The following is a 19,078-nucleotide window of genomic DNA, read 5'->3' as shown; positions in this document are numbered from 1 at the left end:
AGGCAGCCCCAGCAGCCACGGGTCAGGCTCAGCAGTGCCCACAGAGAGGCAGAGGGCAAGACGTGGTGCCAGTCACTGCCCAGGTGGGATTTCTGCCCCTGCTCCTGCTGCCAGGGAGGGAATTGCTCTGCTGCCACCACCACCAGCACGAGAGTGGGTGCGGATCACAGCCCAGACAGAGCAAAATAAACACACAAAGCCACCATAAACACGTGTCTCCACCTGGGCCCCTTTTGGGCACCAGAGCCTTTGCCAAGGTGGGCATTGCTGCCCTCCTCCTCCTCAGCTGCATTTTCCCATGGCAGTGCAGGAACAGCTGGGAGCCAGGGACGAGGATGGGCACTCCAGGCTGTCCCTGTACTGTTGGAGCAGGGAATGGGGCTGCCCATGCTGATCTATCCTCCAAAAATGTTTCTTCATTGTCTCCTGTTTAGTTCCATCCTTGTGCTGGAAGTGCCGTGCTGGAGACCTTTGCCATCTATTTTGCTTGACAAATGACTCCAGTGTTTGGAATCTCCTTCATCTGCAGCTACAGAAACAGAGCCACGCTGGCTCATCCCACAGCAGAGCAGTTGGTGGGACAAATTCCTCAGTGCCACATGTTCTGATCTGCTTGCAAGCCAGGAAAAATCTGGGAACTGACCAAGGAGCAGCACAGAGAAATCTGAAAGCATCACATGGGGCTGTGAGGAGAGCTGCAGGTGCCACGAGCAGCCTGACACACGATATCAAGGCTTGGGCACCCAAAGGACACAGCAGCCGCCCTGCCCTGTCCTGAGCAAAGCTGCTCCCGGTGCCAGCACTGGAGAGTGGGACACAGTGCAGCATGAGGATAGGAGAGGAATACCCAGTACAGCAGAAGAATACCTGGTAAATGACAGGAACAGCCTGAATGCCCCTGGAGCACTAAAAATCTAGCAGAATAGCCAGTACACAAGAGGAACACTCAGTACACAGGTGAATCCACCAGGACAGCCCAGTCTCCTGACTGCAGGCTGGGCTCCATCTGCTCCTGCTGCCTGGGAGAGCTGGTGCTGGCTGTGGACCCATCTCTGGGGGTTCCTGTGAAGCCCCCCAGGCTGGTCACCCTCCCCTGCTCCCCTGGCCTGGGCACTGCTGAGGTCCCTTGTCTCCCCACCCAGCCGAGCTCCCACAGGCAGGTCCTGCTCCCCACAGAGCAAACACAGCCCAGCCCTGCCCCTCACCCAAGGATCATTTCTGGGGTTTGAACTGGAACATCCCTGGAGCTGAAGCCCTGGTGTTTGCACAGACAGCGGCACCAGAGCAGCACTGGGCTCTGACAATATAAAATAGATATTGTTAAAAGCCACTTAATCCTTTCTGTGGGAGGATTGTGGACCTCTGGAGCAGAGCCCGGGGGACAGCTTTTTATTGCCATTGTGACCAGGTCAGTTTCTCCAGAACCCAGCAAATTATTTATGAGGTGCTTGGCCTGTTAAAACATTAACACATCCATCACCTTGCTGCTGATCCCGCCCCTGCCCTCGCAGACTGCTGGGCTTGGGGATTTACTGGCAGTTGATTTGCTTCAAAGCTGCATTTGGAAGAAAATCCCCACGCCCAGCTCTCACTGTGGCAGAGTTACTGCAGGACCTGCCGGCTTCTCTAAAATCCCTGAGACTATTTTCCCTTCTGGTTCTGTTTTTGCTCCTGTTGCTTTGTTGCATGGTCTAAGCAAAGGCATACATTTGGTCTTTATTTTGCAGAGATAGGTTAGAGCAGTAAAAATCAAATGTAGCCATTACCATTGGGGGCTGACCTGCTCTTTAAGAGTGAGTGCTGGCGGTGGGAGTGGGGATGAGCCAGCCCAGCCTCTCCTCTGGAAGTGCTAAAGAATGGAATCTGGAGGACAAATGGGCTGTTAAGGCTGTGGGCACCCCGTGGTGACAATCTAGCAGGGAGAGGCAGAGAGTGCTTCCCGGGGAGTGGGGGCATTTACTTCTGTCTGTCAAGACACAGGGAAGACGGAGGACATACAAGGAACGGGAATTAGTGTCTTAATCTACTGCGTTTACTCTCGTCTATTTTCTCAATGCCTTTGGCTACTCATTTTCCTGCATCTGATATTTTATTATCATGTCTTTTATGACATTTCCAGATACTTATTAAATCAAAAGGGGGAGCTCTGCTTTGTGTGCTGAGGATCCCAGAGACCCGCTGGGGTGGTTGGGGGATGCCTGGAGAGGGTGTCTGTCCCTTGGCTGCTGAGGGAGGGGGGTGGGTGCCCCAGCTCTGCTCATTTGGTGAGAGAAGCAGGAGGAGGAATAAAACCACAGGCCAAGGAGAGCTGGGCAGACAGAAGATCACAGTCCAGGGAGTGCTGGGCAGACCTTGGCAGCTCACCTCAGTCCTCTTGCACAGCCCCTCTGGCTGGGGGCCCATCCATCTCTGTCCCACACTGGGTCAAAGGCGGCATGAACTGTCCCCAGAACCAGCTGCTGTCCCCTCTGAGACCGACGAAGAGCTACTGCCAAGAGGGGAGGAAGAAGCTGCTCTCCCTGCCCACTGTGGTCAGCCCAGGAAGCAGCTGGTGTGGATCCCCGTGAGGACACTGAGCTTTAGCAGAATGGGCTGTGCCAATCCTCGTGGTCCATTTTCCCGAGGCAGCAGTCAGGGTGAGGCTGCCTCCCGTGGGCTCCTTCCCCTGCTGTCAGCACCACAAAGGCGCTCTGCACATCAGCCACAGTGCAAAACACATGGCAGGGACAAACTGCTCACCCCAACCCAGCCCCCTCCCTGGGCTGCATGCAGCAAACTTGGCATTTGCTGGGGGTCTTAATTACCCATCATTTGTTCACAGCCTCTGATGAACTCGTTCTTTATTCTCTGAGCTGTCCCTGGGGGCTCTCCTCTCCTTCCTTGGCTCTGGAAACTCAGGGTCCTGGTCAGGTCTGTCAGCAGGGTCCTGGTGTCCTGCAGAGCTCAGCCCTCATGTTTGAAGGTTCGATGTTGACAGCATGTGCAGCTCTGGAGCAAACTCAGAAGCAGAAATGGGAACCACATAGCACAAGGTCCCTGTGGTTGGAACACCTGAGAGAACTGCAAGGGGACAGCCAGGAAGCTCCTGTGGGAAAATTTTGAGGAAAGCCCTAGTTCCTGGAGGGAGGTCCTGGGGGAATGTCCCTGGTAGTGGCACCCAGCTGGCTGCTGGAGTGTGGCTGGCCCCTCTCTTTGCAGCAGGTATCTTCCCAGTCCTTTGGGAGAGATCAGCACATGAGCTGCACCGGGAGCAGCACTCGGGCCTGGAAGAGAAGCACCCGAGGGCAGCCCTGAAGCTCCTGATCCGCAGGGAGGAACAGGAGCAGAGCACAGAGTGACAGGGCTGGGCCCACTGCTGTCATCCCCAGAGCTGGGAGGGAATTAACAGGAGTGAGGAGGAGGAGGACAGGGGAGGAAATCTCCCTGCTCCCTGGGGTGGCTCTGGCTCTGTGACTTGAGGAGCTGCTGCAGTGGGGTTTGGCTGTCCCTCAGCCAGCACAGCTGGCGCACAGCTGGAGGTTTGCACCCAGGAGTGGCCTTGAGCCCTGAGATACGACATGGATGTCCTGGCACCTGCCAGGAGCTGTGCCCGTGGCACAGGTGAGACCCCGTGGGCTGGGTGTATGGCACAGGGGCTGCACATGAGGGGGATGCCAAGCTGCCACCGAGTTTTCCACCACATCCTCTCCCTCATTCTTATCTAACTTCTACCACAGGGGAACATTCACAGGAGCAGGTTTTGACGGGAGCACAATTTCTGCCACAAAACTATTACAGAGCAAATTAAACCAAATAAAAATCCAGAAGGTGAGCAAAGTGCTGCGGCAGAGCAGAGGACAGGCAGCGGCCGGTGCCCGGTTGGTGTGCCCAGGGACAGCCCCTGCCAGGCAGGGACAATCTGCGTGAGCAGCAGGGAGAAATCATCCTCCAGCAGCGCCACCGCCCTCCCTCCGATGGAACTGAACGGGAGCCGGACTTGGGAGCGGCAGCAAATGTGAGAGCAGGGCAGGGCTCTGGTGCCAATTAAAAGCCTGTGGAGCTCATTCCCGCAGATGGCAAATCCCGACTCCAAACACGAGCCCGCGTTTGCCGAAGCCGCCGCCGCATTCCAGGCGCCCGGCCTGACGCCGTGTGATTGGCAGCCGCATTCAGCAGCGCTCAGAAATCCCTTTCTCCGCTGCTCCAGCAGGATGCTCAGAGATGCCTCTGCAGCATATGGCTCCCTTCAGCGGCACAAAGGGCTCGCAGCGGCCCAGGAATGCCCCGAGTGTTAAATACAGCCGCGACAGCACCGCGCCGGCACGGCAGCTCCTATCGGTGTCAGCCCCAAAGAGCTTTGGTGAATAATTAGTTCAAGGACAGAAAATATGAAATCGCTGCTGGCGGCTCAGCCCGCGGCGGGTGCGGGCGGCGGCGGGGCCGGGCACTGCCCGCCGTGCCCTGGGCGCTGTCCGCGCTCCCCCGACCCTGCCCTGACAACGGGGGAACAAAGGGCGAGCCGGCACAGGGCAGTAATTCATTCCCAGCCCAGCACGCAGCTGCCCCGTCCCAGCACGGCTGCCAGCCGCCCCAGACACGATTCACCGGCCTCTGTTCCCATGGTCTCCAGGGAGATGGCGATGGACCTGCATCCTAATGCTGGGCAGCGCCCGCGGCTGCTCCCCCGGCCCTTCCCGGCCCCGGGAATGCTCCCGACATTACGGATTCAGCCCCAGCTCCCGCACAGAGCCATCGGGAGAGAGAGTGGGTGGCCCCACTGCAGCGGGGGCATCAGCAGGGCATCGCTGGGGACATCACTGGGGAGCGACAGGGTATCGGGGAAGCACTAAAATAAAACCTGCATTGTCTGAGCTTCACGACTGGCAACCATCGCTGAGCGCCCGGCACCAGCCGCCCTCGGATGCAGAGGAAGAGGAGCCAGCCCCACAACCCCCCCCGACACGGCTTAAACCCCGGCACGGAGGCAGCAAAGCCGGCGGCGGCGGAACGCGCTGACCCCCGACCCGAGGAGCCCTTGCAGGAGCATCAGGACACGGGAAGGACGGACACTCGGACACTCGGACACTCGGACACCGGCCGGAGCTCCCGCCCCGCCCTGACGCCTGACCCCGCCGGGCCCCGGGGCCGCTCCCGCCGTGCGAGGCCGCCGCCGGCGGAGCCCACGCGTGCCCCGCATGATAATGAGGCACGCGGCAGCGCCAATTAATTGCTGGAAGGATCCTTTCACTCACCGAATGGGGAGCCGTGGTGCCGGCGCAGAGGGCAGGGCTTTGGCAGCGGCACGGAGCAGGCACGGCCCCGCCACGCCGGGCAGGTGAAGGCACGAGGCAAACCTGCCGATATCTTTGTATTTACTCTTTTTTTTTTTTTTTTTTTTTTTTTTTTTTTTTTTTTTTTTTGAGCGTTTAGGGTCACATGCTGCCGCCAGCAGCGGTGGCACCATCACGTGCTGGGGTCAGGGCTCACGTGATGAGCAAACCTGATGAAGTGCCACCACCACCCATTTTGCGTCGACCCTAAAAAACTTAGCCGTAGAAACCTAATTTATAAAAGGGGTTAAGGAAATAATTAATTTTCGAAGCGGGCTTCTAACCTTCAGGACCAAATGATTTCGAGGGGAGGGGGCAGGAGAGCAAGAGATGCGAATGAAGTGCCAAGATTTTGATGAATATTTAATACACCATCCACGCTCCTCAGCAGCTCCCGCGCTTGGAGCGGCGCCAGCACCGGCTGAATCCGCCCTTTGTTAATAACCAAATCCACGCTGCTGTTGTGGGCTGGTGTTTGTGCCTCAATCAAGCTGGAATCTGTCACCGCGGATCGGGAGGGACGTGGGGCTCCTTGGGCACCAGCCCCTCCCCACGGCTGGACAAGGCACCGGGCTGGGCCCCACCCTGCCGGCCCTACAGGACCCTAATAGATCTACATGCACACACTCACACTGAAAAATGTCTGTGCATGTCTTGTTTTCCCAGCCAGAAGCAGCAGACGGTACTTTCAAAGGCTCCTTCCTGCCATATCAAGAGCAGAATTCTGCGCTGTTTGAAATGTTCTTCGTTTCAAGTAGAAAACAGCAAGGCACGTACATTTCTGCAATTCCACAAACAAATACCTGCCCCCTCCCCACCTGACCGAGCTTGCCTCGGTGGGACAGCAGGGGCTGCTCACGCTGTTGGCAACAACAGGATCGTCACCACATCCCAAGTGCAGGCAGGCAGGGCACAGGGATGTGAGATTACGTACAAGGGCAGGCTTACAAACCAGCCACAGCCCCACTGGGCATCCATAGGCTCTGATTCCATCCCAGTTCTGCCTGCACACTGATGGATAGATCAGAGAAATCAACAGGAGAATCTTCCCTCTGGAAATCCAGCAGTGCAGCAAAATCAGAAACCCCAGCTCTGTGGAGAGGGTCGAGGTCCGGCCCTGGAGCGTGTCAGTGGGGAGGCTGTGGGTACCTGCCAGCCCTCCTCACTCTCAATTAGTTTAACTAATTGGGCAACAGCTCCAGCGTAAGTGCCCGGATTCCTGCAGCCATGGGCTGCTCTGCATTCCGGGGGGATGCGCGCTGCAGTGCGCGCCTGGGAGCCGCGGCTTCATTGGAATTCCCGGCACACGGAGCCGCGGGAGAGCGCTGGCTGCGGCTACAGCTCCCGGGAGCTGCGGGGAGGGAACACCCCGCTGGCCACACGCCAGGGAAAAGGGGAAGAGAGAGACACAAACCCCGTTTTCATCTGGTGCTCCAGCAGCTCGTGCACGGCGGGGAGCGGGGATCCTGCACAGGGCGCTGGGCAGCTCCGGGCACGGGCACAGGGCAGTGGTGGCACTGCCAGGGTCTCGCTGTGCAGGGTGTCGGTGCTGCTGCCTCACCCCTTCGTGGGGTTAATTTGGGAGGTGCTGCTGCCAGAACGCACCCACAGCATCACCAGGGCTCTGGTGCCAGAGGCACTGGCACAGCCAGAGGGAACGAGGGGTCAGTGCCAGCAATGTCCTGCTCTGGGGAGGCAAAGGGGCTGGAAAACCACTGGCATCAGGCAATCTGCAGCTCTGGGTGCCCAGCCCCAAGGATGGGGGGTTACAGCGGCTGCCCTACACCCCAGGTCACCTCTGTTCCCCCAAATGGGGTCACACACCTGCGAAAGCACATGGGCACAGAGAGCAGCTCGTTCCCATTCAGGATTGGGCTGCTCCTGTCCCCAAGCCCTCTCTGCTGCCTCCAGGGCACAGAGAACCCCCAGCCAGGAAGGACAGAGCAGGTCTGGTGGCCAGAGCTGGCTTGGCTCTACGGTGGGAAGGAGGAGCACCCTTTCCTCTCTTCCCCCAGCACCCTGTGAAGACTCTGCCCTCCATGACTGCAGCAGAAGGGCAGGAAAGCAAGTCCCAAATTACAACCAAGTCACCACTATGCTGTCCCTACTGCTGCCCCCACTGAGCTCAGTGTGGTGGCTCCATGGAGCCCAAAAAGGGCAGGATTCAAATAGAATCTCTAGGATTCAAAAGAACCCCTCTGGTGCTGGGAGCCCAGGGGAGGCTGGGCAGGGAGCGAGGCCGGCGCTGTTGACCCCACACTGGGGTCCCTCTGCAGTGGCACCACGGCCCAGCATGGGGACACCCATGGGAGTGATCCCAGCCCCTGAGCTCCTGACAGACCTGGACCTGAAACTGAAATTGTTCCATTTCTTGTGCCAGACACCCACCCTGGCTGCCCTGTGTGTGACCAAGGCCACCTTTAAAATCAGGCTCCAAGCGCCTCTTACCTGTTCCTCCCTGCTCGCAAGATCCCTGGTTACATTTTCCTGGGCATGGTTTGCCAATCCTTCCATTACCTACACGGAAACACAGCATAGGTGCACTTGGTGGGTCTCTGCTGTGCAGCCTGCAGAGCTGAGGGGGCTCACAGGGGAGCCCCTTGCCCCTGGTGCCCAAGGCCAGGCTGGGTGAGGCTTGGAGCAATCTGTTCTTGTAGAAGGTGTCCCTGTCCACGGCAGGGGAGTGGAACTGGGTGGTCTGTAAGCTTTCTTCTAACCTCAACCTGTTTGTGATTCTCTGATCCCCTGCCAGGCCCTACAAACATTAGCAATGCTAATGGAATGGATTTCACTGCATTTCCTTAAATTAGAAAGGTTTAGAAGCCAAGCAGTTTTGCACTTACCCTCGAGAGCAGCTCTGACATGGAGGTTCCTTCTCCCTCGCTTGGCACTTTACCAGCCAATGTCACGTGCTATGACAGAAGAAGTGACATGTTGAGGTCCCTCTGGAGGGACGGGGACACGCCCTGCACAGACCCGGGACCGGTGGCACTCTCTGGTGCCAGGCACGGACCCCTCTCCTGCCTGCCCAGCAAAGGCTGCACACAGCATCCATCTGTCTGTCCAGGGCCCTCATTGCCACTGCCCCACATCTCCCCAGTGTCAGTCACTGGAGCCGGGCAATTGGAGGATCTGCTGCATCTAATTAAAACATTTATCCAGTTAATTACTGATAATCATGCATTTTCCTCTCTAGTCCAGGCTCCAGCAAAGCTTGTGCTGAGGACAGCAAAGCAAAATGCTTTGTTTCCAGTAGATTTTTAAAATGAAAAAGCTCAAATTGTCTTAACATGACACCAACAGGCAGCACTGCATTCCTGGGCTCCAGCCCGCTCTCCCCAGCCATCCCTGCAGTCACAGACCAGGAGATTCAATTATCTGGCAGAACATGTCCCAGAGGCATCCAGATAATTGCAAACATAAGTACAAAATCTGCCACTAATTATTAAAGAAACACCAAATAAGGAAACCTAGTGATGGAAAAGTTGCTGCTGGTGCAGAGACCACCCCCACGTGCTGGAAGGGCAGAATGTCCCAAGGGTGTCTCTGTCCTGGTGGAACCCTCAATCCTTGCTGGGCAGGGAGAGAGCCCTGAGCCCAGCATGAGCCCCTTGCTTCCTGAGAAAGGTTGTTCCATCTCTTCACACAGTGCCACAGGCTGAGCGCCCCCAGCTCGCCCAAACTGTCTCTGTGGGATTTAACTGTGATACAAAAAACAGAAAAAAAAAAAAAAAAAAAAAAAAAAAAAAGAGAGAGAACCAACCCCACAGGTGGATTTGGACGGAGGCTTCACCACTGTTGGTTGGTGCTGTCAGTATTCACCAACTGCTTCCATTCCTGGAGTTCAGCTCTCTTTTCTCCCCAGCTTTCCAAGCTCAGCCATTCACTCTGCCCATGATTCAGATGCTCTCTGGATCCATTCTCCCTCTCCCTCACAAACTTCTCAAGGAGCTGGGCTCTGCCTGGCTGCAGGTCGGTCACAGCAAAGCCCTTCAGCCCTGCCAGGTGCCACAAGTGATGCTGGAGGTGTATTTGGAAACACTCCCTCAGCTCCTGTGTCCGTCCCTTGGCACGGAGCTCACTCCTGGCCAGGGCAGGAGGATGCTGCACATGCTGCCGTGTGAGGGGCTTGGAAAGCAGCCCACATTTGAGGGCTCCTGAAGGGAAAGCAGCTTCTCCCTGACAGCATTTTGGCAAAAACAGTGTTATTTAAACACAACAGTTTATTCAGTCAAAGTAAATAATAATTAAATAAACCCAATTAAAATCAGGAATACTCCAAAATATTCTCAGAAGAGTCTGAGCATTTAGCTCCTTGTGGGCTCATTTCAGGGCTGGAGTTCTTGGTGGGCCGGGAATGTGGCCATTAACCAGCAGGCAGTGGTGGGATGGGATTGCCTCTGCATCCTCCCCACTCTGGGCTGCTGGTGTGAGCCCAGCTCATCTTCCCAGTGCAGTTTGCTCCTGGTCCTCAGGGTCAAGGACAGATAGCAGCAAACAGGGCCAGGGCTGCAGCCCAGCCTCGGCTCCCAGCTTTTGGGCTACCCCACGCCCATGGGGCAGAGCTGCCCTTGTCCCCCACCCTTGCCCTGTGCCCTGGGTTAGAAACAGCCAGAATAGATGTACAGGACAAACAGTCAGGGAGGGATTCCCAAATCCTCTGATTCCAGACCTGAGCACACCCACTCCTGCCGGGCTGTGGGGACAGGGAACACACGACAGCATCCCAGCCCCGAGGCACTGCCCACCAGCAGGATGTGTGTCAAACAGGACTTAATTATATCTCCACGGTGACTTTTCCCTCATGTCCTCATTTCCCTGCATCTTTAAAACCACTCGGAGCGTCTTCATCTGCAGCACAGAGCATTTCACCAGCTCAAGCCTCCCGTGCTGGGCAAGGCTCTCCTTCCTTCAGCATAATCACAATAATGATGAAACCAATGAAAACACGCTCTTTTTGAGAGCATCCTTAGGAAGCCCGGGATTCTGGAGAGTTGCCAGCTGCCCTCGGGGCACGGCTTCGGGCAGGGAGTTCCCGCCTCCCGTCTCTGCTTCGGTTCTCAGCTGGCAGAGCATTGCTGAAGGCCGCTGGCTGGGGAACCACAAATGTCACCCACGTTTGCACACATCTTTATCTGTTTTCCTGTGAAACATCACGATATGTCTGTGCTGCTGGCAACACTCAAAACAAAACAAAACAAAGCAAAACAAAGCAGCAAAACAAAGCAAAACAAAACATCCCCTCTCTGGCGGCTCCCAACTCAAGGAGCTGGGGGCGATGCCAAGGATGCCGAGGCTGGGCTGCCCTGCGGGGTCCCCGGGGAGCCCCGAGGGCACGGGCTGAGCCCCGGCAGCCCCAGCAGGCCGGTGCCTCTCACAGCCCGGCCCGCGGTGCCGCCGGGCACGGCCACATCACTCCGTCGTCGCTGGCCTCGTGTCACCGAGCCAGCGCCAGCGAGCTCGACAAATAACTGTTTGCAGCTGTCATTAGCTGAAAACAAGGCGAATCTGCATATGCTCAGTCTTAATTAGGCAGCTTGGCAAGGAGCCCTCGCTCGCTGCTACCAAAGAGCCATTTCGCTCACAAAAGGGTGACAGCGGCCCCGGCGTGTGCACACACACACACACACACACACACACACCCGGACAGACCGGCCAAGCCTCGTCCTGCCCCGGCCCCTCGGAGGGTGATGGGGCGGAGGGCGCCCGGCCCGAGCAGCCCCATCCACATCCCCAGCCCGGGACTCACGATGGCGATGGAAGAGCGGATGGAAATGAAACCCGAGGAATTTCGCCCCTCAACGCACCATCGCTAATTACTCAACTCTCATTTACCTCTCAAAGGCACGGGCGTTGGCAGAGCTCGCGGGGGCATTTCCGTGGAGGACGAGGAGGAGGAGAGCCCGTTTGGAGGGACCCGCCGGGGCGGGCTCTGGCAGCAGCCTGGCGCGGAGCGGCGCTGGATTAGAGCTTGGAATTCACGAGCGAAGCCCTCGCTCCGTGGGAAGGGAAAGCGGGTCACGGGCTCGCAGCGACGCGCTGTCCCCATGTGCCCGGCGCTGACGTCAGCCCCGTGGCAGCACTGCCCGGGCTCCGCACTGCACCTTCCTCTTCATCACCATCCTCCTCCTCCGGGACCCTCCCGCCGCTGCCCAGAGGAGCCGGTTGCTCCATTGCCAGGCACCAATGCAGCCGCGACAGGTCTGCCAAGGTGCCACCGCAGCCACGGGGCCGGGCTGTCCCCAGGGGCACCGCGACACCACCACCGCGTGTCCCCAGCTCGGCACCCGCCCTGCCGGGGCACCGGGGCCCGAGTAACCCCGGGGATGGGCTGCAAGGAAACGCCTGGAGAGTTTCCAAATCTTCAGCAAAAGCAGCCCCAAAGGCGGACTTTGGACAAAGCCATCCCGTTATTCCTAACCTGATGTCCCCCTGGACATGGGCAGTGCCCAAGTGCCTGTGCTGCCTTTGTAGTGCCGGATTCCAAGCTTTATCAATTTACAGCACATTCTGCACAGAAGGGAATTAAAATAAGGCTGGGAATCATCAAAACATTTCACTTTTAATTGAACTTGTCTCTGAGATTACACAGCAGGGAGGCCAAATGGAAGACGCTGGCGCCCAAGAAAACTCTACCTTGAGGCAGACAGCGGCACAGGGCTCCAGGCTGGGGCACAGCCTGGCCATGCCACACCACCTCTTCAACACCTCGACAGCTTGAGCTGGGCATTAGGACAGACTTCAATGACAGCTTTCCAGCACAAGGTTATATAAAAATACATAATATTACTGGGTTTATGGAGTTATTCCATTTAAAAAGTTCAGATTTTGAATTCGGTGCAGGTTTACTCATTAACTTGACTCTGACTAATAAAGCACTTAACAGATGCCAGCTCAAGTATCCCATTTCCCCAAGTCCTGAATTTTCAATTTCATTAGGCCAAAGCACCCAGAGAAGTCCAAGATCAATCCAGTCTTCCAGCCTCGTCCTCACAAGCACAGACTGTGCCAAGGAGACTCCAAGGGTGTTTTTCCTGTGCTCCCACACACAGCAAACCCCTGCCAGGCACCTCTAACGCCATCACCCACCTGTGCTTTTACAAGCTGGAAAGCAAAAATGGGAGCAGATGAACTGGAAACCAGCTTTTCCTTGGGCAGAAAACACCTGGAATTCACCAGGAAGGCCTGAAATGAAAAGGCACAAAGTCCTGTGGTGAAATCCAGCAGTGATCCTGGCGTGCTCTTGTTTTACCTCTCAGGATGCCCCCTCTGACCCAGGATGACTGAGGTGTCAGCTCAGCCCCAGGAGAACCAGGATCAATGTCCCTGTTTTCCCACCTCTGTGCTGCTCAGCCCTCAGGATGGCCCCTCTGCATGGTGACACTTTCTGCCAGCAGGAAATGCTGCTTCCCCACACAGCATTTCCACACTAAACTCTGGGCAAATCCCAGAAAGGGAAAGGGGTGTCCTTGCTCAACCCCACAGTCACAGGGATACCCTGCCCTTAGTGACACCCAGACCCCCCCGTGCTGGCTTTGATGGCTGAGCAACACCTGCACAGCCACCTCTTTCTTAAAATTACACCTTAAAACTGTCCAGCTAATGATTTCCATTTTCTATCTCCTGTCACTGCTCAGAGCAAGATCCTGCCTTTCCAGGCTTCCCTGTCCTGTCCCTTCTGAGCCCCACATATCACAGAGAGGTCAGGGCTGTCACGTGTCACCCCCGTATCCACCACTGACCAAGCAGTTCTGTTCAAAACACCAACACCTGGTGAGCAGCACCGGGAGAGAAAATACAAATTACAGGGAGTTTAAGCCTGCGTGCAAATGTGTGCTGGTGAATTCCAGACTGGTTTTGGCTGGAAGGGACCTTAATGACCACAGAGTTCCAACCCCAATGGACAACAGCTTCGTGTGTAACATCACTTGAGGCAGGCAGTGCCAGCACCAAGAGGGGCTGCAGCTTTGGCATCACATCCCACATCCTACCCTACAAATCCCCAGCTCCTTGGCACACACCACCCCCAGCACCTCCCCACCCTCCACCAGGGCAGGTCCTGCCAGTTTTCTCAAAATTAAACCTCTTTGTAAGTTATTTTTTCCCCACACAATGGTTCCCAGCAAGCTTTTTCTCTGGCACTACTGTTAGAATCCTGGCATGGTTTGGGTTGAAGGACCATAAAACTCCCCCAGTCCTAGCTCTCTGCCACAGGCACACACACCTTCCACTACACCAGGCTGCTCCAAGCCCTGACCAGCCTGGCCTTGGACACTTCCAGGAATGGGAAGGATTGGGATGCTCTCTGCTCACGTGCAACTCCCACTGGAAATCTCACATTGGGTCATTTACTGAAAATGTTTTTATTGTAATCAAAAAGTGACATAACAGGGCTGTAATGTATTCTGCATTTCACCCGCTGGTATTTGGTAACTGGTACCAGCTGCTTCTGCCAGGCAATTAAAAAAAACCCGAATGTGAAAATCTTCACAGTACAGTAAACTCCACCCAAAATAATTAACGGTGGTTAAAAAGAAGATGCCCCAGCAAAACCTTTCATGTTACATGGTCACAACTCACAATTCTGTACAAAATGTTCACTTTTATAAAGCTCTGATGTAAAAATCAAATAATCAAGCAGCAATATTTTAAGTGCAGCACAGGGTCTTTCATGTTATTATTTACAACGCTTGAAGTCGTTTACATTTTAACAAAGATCATACAGATGACTTAGTAATTAAGTCATTTTTTCATTATCTGTCGGTTTATGTCGTGACAGATTTCACTTTTTGGTCGTCTTTCTCTTTATCTTTGCTCTTCTTCGATTTTTTCTTCTTGTGTTTGTGTTTTTGGCTCTTTTCCAATTCTGTTTCATTGCCCACATGTTTCTTATGCTTCTTGTGTTTCTTGTGCTTCTTGTGTTTCTTCTTCTCTTTCTTCTTTTTCTTTTTCTTGCTGTCCTGACTCTCCCCTGAGCTGGCACTGCTGCTGTGGCTCCGTGTCTGGCTCTCGGAGGGGCTGTGGCTGCGGCTGCGGCTGACGCTGGGGCTGCTCTGGCTCTGGCTCCTGCCCGCCTCGGGCTGCTCGGCGGGAGCTGGGGCTGCCGCCTCCTCTTTCACCTTATCCACGGCCTTTTCCTTGGCTTCCTTGGGCGTTTTCCCCGCGGCCTCCTCGTCCTTGGCAGACACGTTGCTCTCGCTGTCGCTCTCGTTGTAGTCGGGCACGAAGGCGGCCTCGTCGGTCTCGCGGGTGAGGTCGGAGGAGAGGCGCGCGGCGCTGCAGGGCGGCGGCTTCGCCTTCACCGCGCCCTTATCGCTCTGACCCGCCGCGCTCTCCTTCTCCACTTTAACCTCCGGCGAGTCCTGTTTCACGGGTGGTTTATTCCCAGCTGGCTCTTTCTGCTCTTTCTCCTTATTGCTCTTGACTTCTGGCACGTGTTTCTCCTTCTCTTTCTCTTTCTCCTTCTCTTTGCCTGGGTTTTTATCCGGAGGTTTGTGCTCCTCGGCGGGGCGCTTGGGGTCGTGCACAGCTTTGTGCTCCGGGGGCTTGCGCTCCCGCGGGGGGCTGTAGCTGCTCCTCTTGGCCTCTGCAGGGCCCTTCTTGGGTGGCTCCACACGCTCCTCTCTTGGTTTGCTCTTCTGCACTGCTGTGGAGTCTCTGACCCGGGATGGGGAGTCTTTCCTCCGTGCCGATTCACTCTTCTCATCCCTGCGCTTGGAACTCGAATGCTCCCTGCTGCTGTCATGGTCAGACTTCTTGTCTCGGTTGGGAGTAAAGTCCTTTGCAGCGGAGCCACGGCCACTATCATGCTTCTCTGAAGATCTGCCATCTTTGGAAGATTGAGACACAGTTTTTCCATTTCCCTGTTCAGCTGCACGTTCTGAGTGCTCTTTTTCTGGCTGAACACCGCTCTTTCTCTTCTCAGAACTGTCCTTGTCAGACAAAGAATGATCCCGGTCTTTGGTTTTACCTTTCTCACTCGACACGGAACTTTTTGAACTCTTGGCATCATGTTGGGTGCCTTCGTAACTCGCCTCTTTTGCAGCTTTCTGTGTTTTCTCCAGAGGCTCTGTCTCCTTTTCAGTGTGTTTGAGGGGGTTTGGTGCCTTTGCGCTCACAGGTTTGATAACACTGGTGGGTTTTCCTACAGTTGGGGGCAGCTGGGTGGTAGATTTGATGTCTTCCTCTTCAGACTCAAAGTCATCTTTATCCCACTTGGACTGAGGGACCTGTATCATGATAATGACATCCTCAGCAGGGGCTGTTATGTCATTGTTATACTCCTCCAGGGTCTTAATGACAGTTCGTTTGGTGTCTGGCTTCTCCTCAGGCTTCCTGACAGGGCTTCCCCCAGTGGAACTTGTGCTGGGACAAAAAACATGGACATTAGTAATGGGATGCACACACAGACAGGTTTGGGAACATTTTATAAACTAGCTTGTGTTTCAGTTCTATATTCTCAACATTTTCCTCAAGGATTTTCAATTATGGGAACAGACAAGAGAAAGGCTGAGTTCACTGGCTGAGATTATGAGCAATCAATTAATTTAGTATCTTGCTACTATACATTTAATTAACAAAGACACAAGATTATCAGATTGGAGACTGTCTGATCTGGTAATTCCTTCATGTCCTATTTCTCCCAAAGGCAGATAAATTAGATATCCATTTTTCTTTCAACATGAAAGCAAGCAATTATGAAGAGGTACAGACAGGCAAGGTTTTAGAACTTTTATCCTCACGCCCCAGTTCTTCCTTAGAAAAACTGACATTTTAGAAGTTTTTTAGATTACCAAGACACTATCTTAAGTCTTCAACAATTGTCTTGTGTTTGCATCACCAACGAATTAACCCTACCAGCTTCATGTGCAGTACAAACTGCTCCTTTTCCTTAACAATACCTGAGTTTAACCCAAGTATTAAACTTGGAATACTTGGAAGATCACAGATTATTCTATCACTTAGCACAGATTTAGCTGTTCCTTTTCTTAGGCACCACAGAGAATTGGACAGAGGGAGAAGGAAAAGAACTGCTGAGGTACCTGGTGTAATCCACAAGAGTCGAGCTAGTGCCGTCAGCTGCCGTAACTTTCCTCCTTGCTTTTCCCTTTGCCTTTTCCGCTTTAACTTTGCTGCTGCTGGGCTCGGGTTTCTCCACAGCCTCTTTTCCAGGTGGCACGTTTTCTCCGCTCACAATCTTTTTTCCAGTTTCTCGGTTAAGTTTAATCTTCTTGGACGGGTTGTTAAGAAAAGCAGCTTTATCCTTTTCTGGTGTCCGCTCTCCTTTCTCCCCCTCGGGCTCAGCTTTCCCCTTGGGTGATGTTTTCAGTTCTGCAGTTTCAGCTTTAGAGGCCTTTGCAGAAGTAGCTTCATGTTCTTTATCAGCTTTTTCCTCGGCTTTTCTTTTCCTTTTCTCAAGTTTGGCATCAGAAAGTTTGCTTTTCTCAGCAGGTTTTTTTGATTTATCCTCCTTGCTGGAAGGCTTCTCTGCCTTGGCTTCTTTAGGATGTTCCTTCTTTGCCTTCTCCTCCTTGGCTGGTCTGATTTCTGGGTGATCCTTTGCCACTTTGGGATGAGCCTTCCGTGGTGTACCAAGAGCCTTCTCATCCTTCTGAGAGGAAGAGGTTTTAACACTGTCAGTCTTTGGCACCTCTTCCTTGACTTTTTTCACAGGAGGTTCCATTCGAGGCGATTTCTCTCGATCGGGGTCCACCTTTTCCTGGGAAGCTTTAGGCGGTTTTGCTGCGTTGTCCTTCTTCGGAGCAGCCGCTGCTTCCGCTTTCCGCTTTGTCTTCTCAACCTTTGCTTTTGGCTTATCCTTCTCTTTTTTCTCCTTTTCAGACACTGGTTTGAAAGCAATAGAATCTGCTTCCATGGGCTCATCCCTTACAGGGGTGGCATCATCCCTACTTGGCAGCATGAACAGAGAGTCTGTTTTAGCATCTTCTGTTGGAACTGGCTCTCTTGGTTTTCTTGCCCCTTCTAACAGCTCAACGTTGGGAAATCCTTCATTCTCATCTCCTTTTCTTCTCTTCCGGTGTTTTTTATGTTTATTGCCTTTGCCATCTCCCAGTGGATTTTCCACCTCCTTCTCTTTTGACTTTGTAGGATCTTTGATGCCATGGCTCTCTCTCCCAGGCTTTTCAGGGTAGTTTCCAGCTACGTTACGATTCCTGTGGCTCTGCCCAGCGGGATACTCTTCCCTCCGTCCCCGAGCATACGGTGAATTCTCTCGTCTGGTCCCAGGCGGGCCAAACCTTTCAGGAGAGAAGTTCTCTCTGCTCACTGGAGGCCGTGGCTGAGCGCCCACGGCGTAGCCCTTGTAAAACTTCTCGTACCACTCTCTGTAGTTCCTCTCCCACTCTCTGTACCTCTCCTTCTCAAAGGGGTCTCTGAAGTCCACCGAGCGGCCGTAGTACGCCTTCATGTCGTAGGGGGGCACCTCCCTGTAGCGGTTGAAGTACTCCCGCTCGGCGTCGCTCTGCGGGACGGCGCGTTTGGTGGGGGACTGGCCGCGGAACACGGGGGACCGGGAGCGGGAGTGGTAGCGCCGGTACGGGGGCGAGCGGGAGCGGGAGCGGTGGTAGCCGTGGGACCGGGAACGGGAGCGGTAGTTCCGACTCTTCCCTTTGCCTCGTCTCTGGTACGGCGGCGACCGTGAGTAGGAGCGGGAATGGGAGCGGCTGAAGGAGCGCGAGTAGGAACGGGAGCGCGATGAACCTGAGCGTGACTTGGAGTAGGTGTACGAGCTTCTAGAGTAGGATGAAGCACTATAGGGAGACTTGGACCTTAAAAAAAACACAACACAAAAAAACAAAAGAAAAGATGAAGTGAATTCCAAACAGTTATTCTCCTCAAATCTTCCTCCCACATTTATTTTTTTTCTTTCCTGTCCACATGCTTATGTCAAAGCTTCTTTCAGCTGCTGACATAATGCTACTGCAAATTGAAGAACTCGATAACACATAAAAGTTTCTGCTCACAAGACAGAACAGCTGCTGCTTTGTTAGTGTCAGAACACACAGAAGGGTCAGTCTACTTCCACTCACTCTATCACATGAGCTACCAGAGCTACAGACAAATTTCAGGTGGTTACACTGGCCTCTACTGGTACGGGAACATGCACATTTGTCACTACTTGGCAACCACATGCAGTGCAAATCATTTTTGTTGCAGTAAGATGCAAAAAGAGCAAATCTGAGTGGCTACAGTACAGAATCACATCAAGAAAACACCACATAGCCTGAAGACAGCAAAGCCCAATGTTAAAACGCCAGCTTGGTCTAGTTAACTTCACCCTTTTTTGGGAATTTGGACAGGATGCACAATCTTAATACTGCAAAGGACCTACAGACAGGCCTAAGGAATCCACACTGCCAGGCAGGTGTCCCAAAAACATCCTGCACATCCCTCCAGCTCTAACCAAGGCAAGTGACTGCATTGCAAGGAAAATCCTATCTAAAAGCTTCTATCCTCAGTCTAGTCATATGCCCCAGTGCCATGACTCTGGGAAAACTCCTGACAGCACTGCTAACAACTACTCCTGCTCAAGGGATTTTTGGGGACAGAAAACAGCAGCTAGCCTCAGGTTTTTCTTCTACTATTTTTAATGAATCATTTCACATGATTCATATGTTCATTAGCATCATTCCTCCTCTCCAAGTCCCTCACCAATTTCAGATTTCCTTACAAATAAGTCTGAGCTTTTAATTCCCAAGAAAAATTTAACACTATCACTCAACAAGTGAAAGCCCCCAGTCTGCAGTCCA

The 19,078-nt window shown here is 54.1% G+C and overlaps 1 protein-coding gene and 1 long non-coding RNA gene across 11 annotated transcripts in view; both read right to left on the bottom strand.

Annotated features, from left to right (window-relative positions):
- Positions 1-9,514: 9,514 nt before the first annotated feature.
- LOC136368024 (uncharacterized) lies at positions 9,515-11,464 on the bottom strand. The gene is made up of 2 exons (XR_010744763.1): positions 11,145-11,464; positions 9,515-10,452 (listed from the first exon to the last, which is right to left on the bottom strand). It is a non-coding gene; the product is annotated as an uncharacterized lncRNA (long non-coding RNA).
- A 2,189-nt stretch (positions 11,465-13,653) lies between these two features.
- Positions 13,654-19,078, bottom strand: part of RBBP6 (RB binding protein 6, ubiquitin ligase) — a 28,919-nt gene continuing 23,494 nt past the window's right edge. For all 10 annotated transcript variants that reach the window (XM_066329951.1, XM_066329955.1, XM_066329953.1 and 7 more), the window contains 2 exons: positions 16,352-18,097; positions 13,654-15,674 (listed from right to left, as the gene is read on the bottom strand). In XM_066329951.1, coding sequence (XP_066186048.1) covers positions 14,075-15,674; positions 16,352-18,097 — 3,346 coding nt within the window. In that variant the 3' untranslated portion in view covers positions 13,654-14,074. The remainder of the gene's footprint in view (positions 15,675-16,351; positions 18,098-19,078) is intronic.

This window comes from Sylvia atricapilla, chromosome 15, assembly GCF_009819655.1.
Source record: "Sylvia atricapilla isolate bSylAtr1 chromosome 15, bSylAtr1.pri, whole genome shotgun sequence".
NCBI lineage: Eukaryota > Metazoa > Chordata > Aves > Passeriformes > Sylviidae > Sylvia > Sylvia atricapilla.
The sequence above is the reverse complement of the archived record's forward strand: the minus strand, read 5'-3'. Positions and strand labels throughout refer to the sequence as shown.